General features: G+C 42.5%; 1 protein-coding gene across 7 annotated transcripts in view; it reads right to left on the bottom strand.

Annotated features, from left to right (window-relative positions):
* The window catches only part of DNM3 (dynamin 3), a 535,131-nt gene that overhangs the window by 83,206 nt on the left and 437,552 nt on the right, over window positions 1-14,373 (bottom strand). For 4 of the 7 annotated variants that reach the window (XM_032317383.1, XM_032317386.1, XM_032317385.1 and 1 more), the window contains one exon: window positions 11,272-11,283. The exons of the other annotated variants lie outside the window; for them this stretch is intronic. In XM_032317383.1, coding sequence (XP_032173274.1) covers window positions 11,272-11,283 — 12 coding nt within the window. The remainder of the gene's footprint in view (window positions 1-11,271; window positions 11,284-14,373) is intronic. 7 annotated transcript variants of the gene reach the window in all.

Here is a 14,373-nt window from a genome sequence, read left to right as displayed (position 1 = left end):
TTTTCTTTTCTTTTAAAGATTTTATTTATTTTATTTGAGAGACAGAGTAGAAAGAGATTGAGAGAAGGAGTGGGGGGAGGGCAAGAGGGAGAAGCAGATTCTCTACAGAGCAGGGAGCGCGATGGAGGGCCCCATTTAAGGACCCTGGGATCGTGACCTGAGCTGAAGACAAACACTTAACTGACTGAGCCTTCCAGGCGCCCTGTTCGGTGTTTTCATTGTTATTATGGCCCAAATAGTTTGTTAAGTATTGATTTCTATTTGGATCCATTTTGGAGTATATTTTCTTTTTCAGAATAGATCAGCTTTTATACTTAAAGTTTGCTGTGTATGTCTAGTTTTCTACAGCTTTTGTAGCTTATCAGATATCCAGTATTTATATATTTAAAAAACAAACACCCACAGATCTTTTGAATTGACCTTATTTTTTACAATAATCAAATTCTTTTTCATTTTAGTTTTTGTCCAGTTGATCTGCCAAAGGTAGGGAGAAAAATTTTAAACTCTTACAACTCTAATGATTCTGGTATTTCACTCTATAGTATGATAATCACATAAAGATAAATTAATAAAAAATTAATTTATACTTTCTGGTAAAAATGCTTCTGTAGGCTTTTAAATTTCAAACCCAAACTTATCACGTTAGAATTTCTAAAATCATACTTGACCATAACATGTTTTCAAAAGAGAGGTATAAAAATTTTCCTTTTGGGGCACCTGGGTGGCTCAATCGATTAAGCATCTGCCTTTGGCGCAGGTCATGATTGTGGGATCTTGGGATTGAGCCCCACATCAGGCTGGGCTGGGCTCTCTGCTCAGTGGGGAACCTGCTTTTCCCTCTCCCACTTCCAGGCTTGTGCTTGCTTTCTTTATATCAAATAAGTAAATAAGCAAAATCTTTAAAAAAATTTCCATCCAAACCAATTCCATTCAAAAATATCGGCATACAAAAAGATGTTTAAAATACTGTGAGAGAAACTATTGAGAAGGGCAGAGTTGGCAGAGTCAGAGGACCCGAAGCTCACTTTGCTCCACAGATACAACTAGATACACTCACATCAGTGTAATTAAGCCGGAAAATGACCTGAAGACTGGCAGAACGCACTCCACAACTAAAGGTAGAGAGGAAGCCACATCAAAGATCATAGAAAGGGAGGAACGTAGTGGGGACACATAGTAGTTAAAGTGGCCAAAAGGGGCAAGACAGAGAGAGTTTTAAAAGAAGCAGGAGAAAGAAGGGACTCTCCATAAGGCCATCAGCAGCAGACTTTTCAAAGTGCTGAAAGGAAAGATCTGCAGCCAAGAATACTCTGTCCAACAAATCTATTATTCAGAATAGAAGGAGAGAGAAAGAATTTCCAGACAAACAAGAGCTAAAGGAGCTCATGACCACTAACCCAGCCCATAAGAACTGTTTGACGAGGACTCTGAGTGGAAAGGAAAGACCATAAGAATAAAAAAACGTCGGAAGCGGAAAAGCAGTGAAAGTGAGTATATCTGTAAGAATCAGTCAAGGGACTCACAATAAAAGGATGTAAAGTATGACATCATGTACCAAAAATGTGGCAGGGAGAGGAGTAAAGAATAAGCTCAAACTTACGTGACCATCAACTTAGCAGAGGCTGCTATATGCAGATGTTATCTACAAACCTATTGGTAACCACAACTCAAACCAGGAATAGATGTGCAAAAAAAAGAGAGAAAAGAATCCAAGTACAGCATTAAAGAAAGTAAGCAAACCGTGAAAGAGAACAGGAAAGGATCAGACAACTAAAAAACGACCTCAAAACAAGTTACAAAATAGCAATAAATGCATACTTGTCAATAACTACTTAGAATTAACACACACACATATAAACACTCCAATGAAAACACGGGGTGACAGGCTGGATTTAAAAAATAGGTTTTTGCCTGCAAGAAACTCATTTAAGTCCTGAAGACACATGTAGACTGCAAGTGCGGGGATGGAGAAACACTTATCGCGCAAATGAATGTCAGAAGGAAACTGGGAGAGCGATGCTTCCATCAAACAAAACAGACTTCAAAACAAAGACTGTAACAAGAGGCAAGGACAGTATGTAATAACAAAAGGGACAATCCAACAAGAAGTTATAACAACTCTAAATATTTATGCACCCAACATGGGAGCACCCAAATACATAAAAATACATAACAGGCATAAAGGTACTAACTCATAAGTGATACAATAACTGTAGGGGACTTTGACACCCCACTTACGTCAATGGACAGATTCATCCAAATAGAGTACCAACAAGGAAACAGTTTTTTTTTTTTAATAAAGATTTTATTTATTTATTTGACAGAGATCACAAGTAGGCAGAGAGGCAGGCAGAGAGAGAGAGGAGGAAGCAGGTTCCCCACCGAGCAGAGAGCCTGATGCAGGGCTTGATCCCAGGACCCAGAGACCATGACCTGAGCCGAAAGCAGAGGCTTTAACCCACTGAGCCACCCAGGCATCCCAGAAACAGAGATTTGGAATGACACCCTAGATCAGATGGATTTAACAGATACATTCACAACATTCAATCCAAAAAGAGCAGAATACACAATCTTTTGAAGTTAATACAGAACTTCTCCAGAACAGATCACATATAAGGCTACCAAAAAAACAACAAATTCAAAAAGACTGAAGTAATACTATACATCTTTTCTGACCACAGGGCTATGAAACTAGAAATCAACCACAAAAAAAAGGTCTGGAGAAAGCACAAATAACGTGGAGGTTAAACATGCTACTAAATAATGAAGAAATAGAAAATTACATGGAGGGCTGCCTGCCTCGCTCAGTCCACAGAGCATCTGACTCTGCACCTTAGAGTCGTAAGTTTGAGCCCAGGTTAGGTGTAGAGAGTACTTAAAAAGTTTTTGTTTTTTAAATTACCTCAAGGAAAATGAAAATGAAAACACAATGGTACAAAATCTCTGGGATGCAGCAAAAACAGTTTTAAGAGGAAGTTGATAGCAATACAGGCTTACCTTAAGCAGCAAGAAAAGTCTCACATACACTACCTAAATGTACACTTAAGGAGCTAGAAAAAGAACAAGCAGAACCCCAAACCAGCAGAAGGAAGGAAATAATAAAGATTAGAGCAGAAATAAATGATATTGAAACTAAGAAAATGATAGAACAAACCAATGAAACCAGGAGCTGGTTCTTTGAAAAGATCAGTAAAATTGATAAACTTTGAGCCAGACTCATCAAAATAAGAGAGTTTCATTTCACAAAAGAAAGAGGGAACATAACAACCAAATACCACAGAAATACAAAGGATTGTAAGAGAGGATCATGAAAAATTATATGCCAACAAATTGGTCAACCTAGAAGAAATGGATAAATTCCTAGAAACATATAAACTGTCAAAACTGAAGCAGGAAGAAACAGAAAATTTGAACAGACCAATTACCAAAAATCAGTAAATAAAAAGCTGCCAACGAACAAAAATGCAGGACCAGAAAGCTTCACAGGTAAATTATGCCAAACATTTAAAGAAGAGTTAATACCTATTTCTTCTCAAACTTTTCCAAAAAATAGAAGAGGAAGGAAAACTTCCAAATTCACTTTATGAGGCCAGCATTACCCTGATACCAAAACCAGATAAACACACTACACTAAAAAGAGAACTACAGGCCAATATCCCTGATGAACACAGATGAAAAAATCCTTAACAAAATATTGGCAAACCGAATCCAACAATACAATTGTTGTATACAATCATTCACCAGGCTCAAGTGGGATTTATTCCTGGGATGCAAGGGTGGTTCAACATTTATAAATCAATCAATATATTACATCAATAAGAAAAGAGAAAATTAATATGATCATTTCAATAGACACAGAAAAAGTATTTGACAAAGTACAACATCCATTCATGATAAAAACCCTCAACAAAGTAGGTTTAGAAGGAATATATCTCAACATAATAAAGGTCATATATGAAAAACACACAGCTAACATCATAATTAATGAAGAAAAACAGAGTTTTTCCCCAAATGTCAGGAACAATACAAGAAAGTTCACTCTCACCAGTTTTACTCAACATAGTATTAGAACTCTTGGCCATAGCAATCAGACAACAAAAATAAATAAAAAACATCCAAATTGAAACTATGGAAAGAACCTAGATGTCCATCAACAGATGAATGGATAAAGAAGATGTGAAATATATATACAGTGGAATACTACACAGACATCAAAAAAAATGAAATCTTGCCATTTGCGACGACGTGGATGGAACTAGAGGGTATTATGCTTAGCGAAATTAAGTCAATCGGAGAAAGACAATTATATGATCTCCCTGATATGAGGAATTGGAGAGGCAATATGGGGAGTTTGGAGGGTAGCAAAGGAATAAATGATACAAGATGGGATCGGGAGGGAGACAAATCTTAAGAGACTCTTAATCTCACAAAACAAACTGAGGGTTGCTGGGGGGAGGGGGGCAGGGAGAGGGTGGCTGGGTGATGGACACTGGGGAGGGTATATGCTATGGTGAGTGCTGTGAAGTGTGTAAGCCTGGAGATTCACAGACCTGTGCCCCTGGGGCTAATAATACACTATATGTTAATAAAAAATAAACAATTAAAAACAAACAAACAAACAAACATCCAAATTGGTAGGGAAGAAATAAAACTTCCACTGTTTGCAGATGATATGATAGTATCATAAGTACGAGAAAACCTTAGAGATTCTACCAAAAAACAACTAGAATGTATAAATGAATTCAGTATGGTTGCAGTATACAAAATCAATGTACAGATCTCTTTTCTATTTCTATACACTAATAGTGAAGCGGTGGAAGGGAAATTTTTAAAAAGCCCGTTTACAACTGCACCTAAAATAATAAAATACCTAGAAATATATTTCATCAAAAGGTGAAAGACCTATACTCTGAAAACTATAGACACTGATAAAAGAAATTGAAGATGACACAAAGTAATGGAAAGATAGTCCAGGCTCATAGCCTGGATGAACACATACTGCTGAAATGTCTATACTGCCCAAAGCAATCTACACATTTAATGTAATCCCTATCAAAATAACTTTTTTTTTTTTTTTCACAGAACTAGACCAGACAATACTAAAATCTCTGTGGAACCACAAAAGACCTGCAATAGCCAAAGCAATCTGGAAAAAGAAATACAGAACCGGCATCGTAATTTCAGATTTCAAATTACATTGCAAAGCCACAGTAATCTAAACAGACACAAAAACAGACACATAGACCAACAGAGAAGAATGGAAAGCCTAGAAATAAACCCCCAATTACATGGTCAATTAATCTTCGATAAAGGAGGCAAGAATATGCAAGGGGCAAAAGAGAGTCTCTTGAACGAATGGTGTTGGGAAACCTGGACAGCTATAAGCAGAAGAATGAAACTGAACCACTTTCTTACACCACACACAAAATAAACTCAAAATGGATGAAAGACTTAAATGTGAGACCTGAAACCATGAAAGTCCTAGAAGAGAGGACAGGCACTAATTTTCTGGCATTGGTCATAGCAATATCTTCTAGATATATCTCCTGAGGCAAGGGAAACAAAAGCAGAAATAAACTATTGGGACTACATCAAAATAAAAAGCTTCTGTGCATCAAAAGAAATGGCCAACAAAACCAAAGACAACCTACCAAATGGGAGAAGATAAGAAGATACCAAATGACATATCCAATAAAGGGTTAGTATTCAAATTAATAAAGAACTTATACAACCCAATACACATTTAAAAACAACAACAACAACAACAATGAACCAGTAAAATGTGGGCAGAACACACGAACAGACACATCTCCAAAGAAGACATCCAGATGGCCAAAAGACACATGAAAAGATGCTCAACACCATTCAATAACAGGGAAATGCAAATCAAAACCACAATGAGATACCACCTCACACCTGTCAGAATAGCTAAAATCAAAAATTCAAGAAACAAGTGTTGACGAGGAGGAGGAGGAGAAAAAGAAACCCTCGTGCACAGTTGGTGGGAACACAAACTGGTGTAGCAACTGTGCAAGAGCATATGAAGCTTCCTCAAAAAAATCGAAAATAGAATTACCCGACGATCCAGTAATCATGTTAGTGGGTATTTACTCAAAGAAATCAAAAACAGTAATTTGAACGGATATATATGCACCCCTATGTTTACTGGAGAATGATTTACAATGGTGAAACTACGGAAGCAGCCCAGGTGTCCATCAACAGGTGAATGGATATACATGTGGTGTACATACAAGGGAATATTATTCAGTCATAAAAAAGAACAAAATCCTGCTGTTTGCAGTAACATGGATGGACTAGAGACTAAGTGAAACCAACCAGAGAGAGACAAATACCATTTGATTTCATTCACATGTGGAATTTAAGAAACAAAACAGCAAATAAAGGGGAAAAAAAGATATAGGCCGACAGGTGATGGGGATTAAGGAGCACCGTTGTCTGGATGGGCACCAGGTGATGTATGGGACTGTTGAACCACCATACTCAATCACTACATTGTACATGTGGAACTAATATACATTAACATGGTATTTTAACTACATTGGACATAAAATTTTAAAAAGAATACTCAGAATATGTCAAAAAGGCTATGAAGACAAAATTATTCTCATCAACTAGAGCGAAGTCACTTATTTTGAAAACAATAGAGGAAATAAAATCTATACATAAGGCCCATGTACCCTTCAGAAGGCCCCCTCCTACCACCCACTGTGAGCTCTCCCAGCAACAGATCAATTCTTATAGAGTCTGTCCAGCACGATTAATAAATTTGGAAACATAATATAGATCACAACTTACTTTCAAAGTCTTCTGCCTCCAATTGAACTGCCTTTTGCTCCAGCTGATTAAGATAAAAGTTCAGTGAGGGGTGGGGGAGGGAGTGTTCAAAAACTAAGCTTTAAGCAATGGTCTTTTAACATAGGTTTGCCAAAAAAGAAGCAAAGGCTTATTGGTGTTGCGAAGATTGAGACAGACCATTCATTTTTATATGCACATGGAACTAAAATAACACTTCGAGGCCAGTAAGTTTTCATCTTTTCTCTTCACTTTAATGATAGTCTTATTGGGTTATGCATAAATTAAGCAAATCAGATGGGCTCAGCCTATATGTTATTCAAAGAAAATAGAAAACCCTAGTAGAGCTCATGATACCTAAAGTGCTTAGAATGTTCTTATTTGTACTTACACATATTTTAAATATTATAAAGGAAATATACATTATTGCACTGTATTGTCTGGTTCTTTATAGGTTTGGTGATGGGTTTTCAGGGTTATCTATAGTCTCTCAGCTTCAACCAAAGGCAAGAATTTAGGAGTTCAAGGCCTGGCATAAGAGACAGGACAAATTATCATGCATTTAACATCTAAATTTTTCAGTATGATATATTTTTGGTGATATTTGATCTGGCACACTCTATCTTTGCAAATGACTTCTGGAATCCAGTGGATCCCCAAAATAAATACTCAAGGTAATAACTACTTTTCTTATTAATGGAGGCCAACCGTGTCCACTTGTCTTGTTGAATGTGTTGGGAAATCACTAGACAAAGTATTTTTTAAATCTAAAAACAAGTGTTTAAATCTGATTTTCCTTTCTTTTCTTAAACAGCAAAGCCCTCCAATATGTGTTCCATTGTTGCATTTAACTTAACCAGAATGTAACACTTAGTTTTAAAAAAAACTGTTTTAGCATGTTTCTCCTTTTCAAATGTTCCTTCTCTCTAAACGAGGTGGTCAACTTAATACTTCTGCCAGAAAAAATGTAAGAATCCTATACTTTAAGAAGACTGAAGTAAAAAAGGAGCAGATCTCTTTCAAAAGATTCATAGAAGAGATTAAGTATAGCTTTTCCCCATAACTTAAAATTTTTTTGAAGCATTCATTTCTGGATTCAGCAGGATTTCTCTCTCTCTCTCTCTCTTTTTAGTTTTCATTTATGTTTCTGTACCAACGTCATTAAAAAACTTGAGAGCTTTTGTTATAGAATTTTATTCCTTACTATTTTAAGTATTTCTTTACCTGTAATTTGCCCTATCAAAGATTTTCAACAACCTGAAGTCTTTAATAAATAAATAAAATTAAAAGTCTATTATATTCCTAGAAATGCCTACCAAGAGAGGGCATCAAATTAAATAAGGAAATTAAATGTCTTCTTTCTAGGACAAGAGACATGGAGATTACGTTTGACCTGAAGGCCTCAGTTCTGCAAATGACTTTTTTCTATTTGTGTACAACAAATTAAGAAAAAGAACAAAAACAATATCCCCCAACCCCATTACTGTACATATGTTTTCACATTCCCCAAAGTGACTCATGAAGTCCCAGACTCTGTCTCCCTCATGCAGACATGGACTTGGAATCCACAGTTCAGGGAAACCCCTCTGAGGAGGAGACAGACTCTACCCTAAGCAATTCAGAGTATCACTATGCCAACAGAAAAACATTTTCAAAAAGAAAAATAAGTAACGGGCCTGGAAGGATTATTTTTTTTTTTCAAGCAACTGTGATCTCTGCAGAAAAGGAAAATATGCTTTTTAAGGAAAAATAACAAAATACATACAATTGTTCAAAGAGGAATATGAACCTGGATGTATCACTCCCTCATAATATAAATCTAAAGGTGCATCTATCATGAAAGTTTGCTTCCTTGGAGTTTAGAGGATTAGATCCTAAACCCAAAGTATAACCTAATGGACAATGAAGCAGATCAGCTTAGTTGTTACTGAGAAAATGAACAGTAGCTTATTCCATACACTTCAGAATATACACCTACTTGTGTGTGTGTGTGTGTGTTTGCACATAATGTATGTGGGATGATGAATTCATTCACCCTGCTCTAAAGAAACATAAATTTAGCAGACTTCATTCTCATTAGAGTCTGGTTAATATCATAAATAATAAAATGCCATTCCCTAAGTAAACAATTAGCCATTGTGAGTCTAAAATGAGTCACCTTTTACAGCTGGCTCACGCACAGGGCAGGCAACAAGTTAGGTATGTTGCCTTGGGGACAATTCAGAACAAGCATTCCAGAATCAGAGGGAAAAAAGAATCTCATACTCTCCTTTTGAAGACTCCAGATCTATACTCTGGAGACAGCACAGCTTGTATTCCAATGTTTTCCATTTATACTGAAATTCTAAGCGCACGGAAAATAGCACGCAGATGGGCTGTTTGTGATTTCAGGAGGCTCTTTCGTGCCAGAGCGCATGGTCAGTATAATGATCGGATTTTAAAAGTATTAGCATTGCAGTTTTCCACCATTCATAACATAAACAATGAAAAATTAAGGCATAAGGGCAATAAATACCAGAACCTCCAAAGTAGCCACTCTTCTATTAAAAACCAAAACCCTCGGTGCCCAGGTCTTTAACACTCCTCAGCTGAGCCTCTGGCACCTGAGGACACCCCCTCAGAGTCTTCATGATGCAGATGGTGGCTCCAGGACCCTGAAGACCCCGGAAAGTCTTCTGCAGCATCCTGGACGTACCCGTAGGAGCAGCAGCTTAGATGGCGGGGTTTCACTGCTATTGCACTATAATTATCTGAAAATTGGTAAACTCTATTAAAGCGAACATCGCCCAGAAGAACTTGACCAAGAAGACACAATAAATGGACAAGTCCTTTAGAGAAGTATTTTCTTTTCGGGCTTTTACAAAACCCTGTAAGGTATCAGCGAATCACTAGGAAAGAGGCAAATCATTAATGCTTTTCCAGTGGTCTAAGGGTTAGCACTCCCCCCAGAACGTCAGCAGCTGGCTCCCGGATCATCAGTCAGAGCACGCATAATTAGCTCATGGTACTTAACAAACAAACGAGAGATGGAGCCCATGAAATTCTAGATAAGAGACTCGATAGAAACGACCAGATCAGACATATTTACTACCCAAGAACTGAAATACATCATAGGCTGTAAGAACCAAAATATGAGTTTTTATATTTCGTTCAAATGTTTTTTTTCTAACAATGGTAGTATTAGGGTAGACATAGTATCCTTCACTTTGTGTAAGAAAGCTCTAATTTCATAAGCTACCTGGCGTTTTTAAAACATGGAGAGAATTTACTGCCTCTTTTGTCACAAATGTCTATCTCGTACTTTTCTTGTAGTATTTTTAACTTTATTAAACATTATTACTTGGGTCACAAGCAGTTCTACCCAGACATAAATTCATAAAGTGACACATTTTCAATACCAACCACGACTTCAACATGTTCTATAACAGCACATTCCATCAGATTAAACTGCAAGATTTCCCACATTTGTTTTACATTCTATACGTATGGCTTATGAACAGCAATTTTGATGAATCCCAGCTGGCTTAAATATGCAGGCAGCCCCTTATAGAACAGATTCTTTTCAATTCCTATTGTATTCAATGAAGCCCATTTTAAGTGGGCCACCTGGTAGGATGAAACACTAATAGTTCTCCACAGAAAACAGGAAAAACAAATCACCCTGCTCAACTTAAGACCATCTTGCCTAACTACAAGTCAGAAGTAGTTCCAATCTTCTGGGAGAACTGAATTTAAATGCAAACAAGCCAGCCACCGTACAAATGAGTACAATGCTCATTTCTCTGACAGCAGTGACAACATTAAGATAATTTTCACCATCGGTGAGTGTTGCTCGGTTTCACAAATCCACCAGCACACTCGGTCGCCTTCTCCATCCCCCACACCCTCCTGCTTCCGGCCAGCTGGAACGCATCAGGGAGCAGAAGCCAAGTCAAATGAGGACCCCCCCCCCCCATCCATTTTAAGGCCCCTTCAAAGCCCGAGCCCTGATCTAGTTCACTTGCACCAGCACAGCCAGCCGTCCTGCTATTTAAGACTTCAGCTTGGGGCTTTTATAACTGCACATTAATGTGAGAGCTTTGATTTCTGGTCAAAAACTTCGCTGCCCTGAGTTCCATGAGATTGCTGCGCCCTTTCTGTGGGAGAGCCCTTCTTATTCAATCTTCATAATCTTTGCTCTCAGTGTCGACCTCCTTCCTTATATCATCAACCTCTCTGAAGCCCCCGACAGCCAGCCCTGAGGAACCTAACACTGCCCTTCCCAAAGGTCAAAACGGAGCAGCCCTTAGGGTAGTCCCAATGCGTACTTCCCCCGGAATGTGCAAGGCCTAGACCACCGGCGCGCTGCTACACACAACAGTCATTGCAACGTGCACAGCAACGCTCTTGCCAAGATACATGCGGCGGGGAAGTGGGAGCTGGAGAGAAGGAGAAGCCACAAAGGGACAAAGAACTTACTTTGTTGTTCCCCTGTGCACGCAGCCGCAAGGAAGGAAAAAAAAAAAAAAAGAAAAATACGTTAAACATAAACTTATTTAAAGATTCTAAGGTTTTTCACGCTAGAACAAAATCAAAACAAATAATTTATCCGCTGACATCCCATACATACATACAACACCCAGAGAGAGCCCAGGGGCAAATCAATGAATCCACTTATATTAAATGAAATCATGTATTTATAACGGCAGAAAATTATGACAGAGATTTCCCCCGTTCTTTCTACCCGGAATCCTTGGAGTATGGGAACCTGGCCAAAAAGCCCTGGTTTGAGCTGGTAATAAGTGGACCGTTAGCATGAAAGGCAAAATACTCAGTGTGTCCGCTTGCCCTTTCCCGACGGCCCTCCTCCAACATGCCAAGCAGCGGAAAATTTCATCGGCCGGTGCGTTTTTAAACAAACACTGCGGCCTTGGTTTCCAAGAAGGTGGAAAAAGAAAGGGAAAGCGCGAGAGGACAGGAGTGGGTGGTTCTGGGGAGACGGGGTGAGCAGACCGAGTCCCGACCGGCATCCGCGCCTTCCTCCACTTCATAAATTAGGAGTCTTGTCTCGGGCGGGCATGGGAAGCCAAAGCTGTGCAGTGGGGACGAGGCCAAAGTAAACACTGGTCCGCGCTCAAGAAAATGGCTCTCGAAGGGTTAGTCGCCGACACATGCAGTCATTCCTGCACGAGACACTCGGGATGCAGACGCGGAGCGCGGCCCGCGACAGGCGGCGGGCAAATGGCTCTCCTGCCCCCCCGGAGCTGCGGGACGGTGACTGATGTCGCACGACTTCACTCCGTATGGACTAAAAGAATAAAGCGGCGATTCATTACTCCCAGGGCAGCCCGAGTCCTTGAGAGGTCAGATCCTGCGGGGACGGCGGGATGGGATCCGGGCAGGGAACAGGCCGCGCCCTTCCCACGAGGCCTGGGGCAGCTGCTCGCGGAGGCGCAGGGGGGAAGGGCTGTCAGGGAAGCGTGTGCAGGTGTGCGGCGGGCGGAGCGCGGCGGGGCCGGCCGGGCGGGAGACGCGGATCCGGCGCCCACGGCGAGGGTGCGGGGAGAGGTGCCCCACAGCGACTTTCTGACGGGGCAAGGCAGCAACCACGGGGGAGGGTATTTTCTTAAAAACCGCGCCAAGGGGCGGCTGGGTGGCTCAGCGGGTTAGGCCGCTGCCTTCGGCTCAGGTCATGATCTCAGAGGCCTGGGATCGAGTCCCGCATCGGGCTCTCTGCTCAGCAGGGAGCCTGCTTCTCTCTCTCTCTCTCTGCCTGCCTCTCTGCCTACTTGTGATCTCTGTCTGTCAAATAAATAAATAAAATCTTTAAAAAAAAACCGCGCCAAGCGGTGACTCCGGGGAAACGTCCCGCCCGAGGCCCGCCACGGCCATCAGGGTTCATAAGGACAGAACGCAAGTTTACGGACACTGAGGCGACAGCGGGGGGCAGCTTCGTGGCGTGGGGCGTCGCCCTGGCGTCGCCGTTCCCATCCCCGGCCCTCGTGGGACACACGCGAGGACACGAGGATGAATGAGGGGAGGAGGAAGCGTCTCTGGAAGGACACGCCAACCGTTCAGGAAGGCGGGGGAGATGCCCGGAACTTCGTCAGGAGCAGAGCTCGGTCGCACGGTCAGAGAGTGACAGGACGCTGCTCTCCGGGGAGGGCGGCGCTGCGGCCAGTGCGCAGGCGCACGGGGGTCGCTGGGCCCCAGCCGCGCAGCTTCCCGTCTGCGGCAACGTTTGGGCGGAAACTCGTCCGTCTGCGTGGGGGATACGGGGTTGCCCTGCTCTGAGGCCGACGGTTCTGCGTGTGGGGGCAACGATGACGTCACAGGGCAGGGGGCCTCGATCCTTAACTACGAGAAACACCCACGTGGAGGGCGTGGCTGGCTTGGCCATTTCTGGTTTCCTCCGGTCATTCCCCGACGGTGTCCTGCGCGGGCGGCCGGGGAGTGGATCGCACTGAGCCACCGCTCCCTCCGACGGCCACGGACGGCTCACCGCGACCAGCGCCTCGCCGGATGGACGGCGACACTGCAGAGCCGGCCACGTGGCGGCCTGACGTGCGGACGCGCCGAGAGCGAGCGGCGGCGGCCGGGCCAGTGCGGGCCTCGTCGGTGTCAGTGGGGGCGGTGAGTGAGTGCGCGTGCGTGAGCGCGGGTCCGGCGACGCGACACCTCTGCAGGCCGGTGGGCGTCCGGCAGCCATCTTCTCGCCCGCCGACGATGCGCAGGCCCCTCCCCCACCCCCCGGCCAGTGAGTATCCGCCACAGAGAAACATTCAGTTTTAGAGTCTTTCCACCAAGAATGTCTGAAGTCCCCAAAGGCTCCGCTGATGGACTGGTTTCAAACTCCAAAGCCGTCCTAGAGGCGTTCACCGGGCCTGGCAAAGCCTGGAATCCAGAAGTTCACGTCCTGCCGCCTTTTCTCATCACTTCACTCGTGCCTGGGGGCGGAGGACCGTCCTGCTCCAGAGCCAGCGGGAATCCCTCAGAAATCCTGACGTGCGCAATGTAACAAACAGGCAAATCGGAATTTGCACCACATTTATTTCCAGGGCGCCGAGTACTCTGAAGGCTGCTTCTTTCAGGAAGCCCGTGGGCCGGCACCAGAGGGCAGGCTCGTGGGTCCTCACTCTCCCCGACAGACGGCCCCCTGGGCTCACTCCTGACGGACAAACGGACCAACGGAGCCTTCCAAGCCAGCCTGGCTCCAGGGCAGCCCAACCCCAAGACACCCCGTACACAATCCTGCCTCCTCGGCCAACACTTGAGGAAATTCTCCTTCACGTGCCCAAGTCCTGCTGATACTTTGCAAAGAAAAATGAACCGCTACACTGGGAATTGGGGCTTCATGGACCATTAATAATTTTTAATCATAATAAAGGCTACGTGGCATTGAGCACATTCACCCAGGGGCAGCAACAGTGCTCACTTAATCCTCTAAAGTCATGCAGGGGAAGGTAGCATTATTCTGAGTTTAAGAAAAAGAATAAACAATTGAAGACCTAAGTAAGTTGCCTGAGCCACACGGCCAGTAAGTAGAAGCATCGGGATTCAAACGTGAGCAGGTCAGGCTTA

This window comes from Mustela erminea, chromosome 17 (assembly GCF_009829155.1).
Source record: "Mustela erminea isolate mMusErm1 chromosome 17, mMusErm1.Pri, whole genome shotgun sequence".
Lineage (NCBI taxonomy): Eukaryota > Metazoa > Chordata > Mammalia > Carnivora > Mustelidae > Mustela > Mustela erminea.
This window is presented reverse-complemented; position numbering and strand designations above follow the sequence as displayed.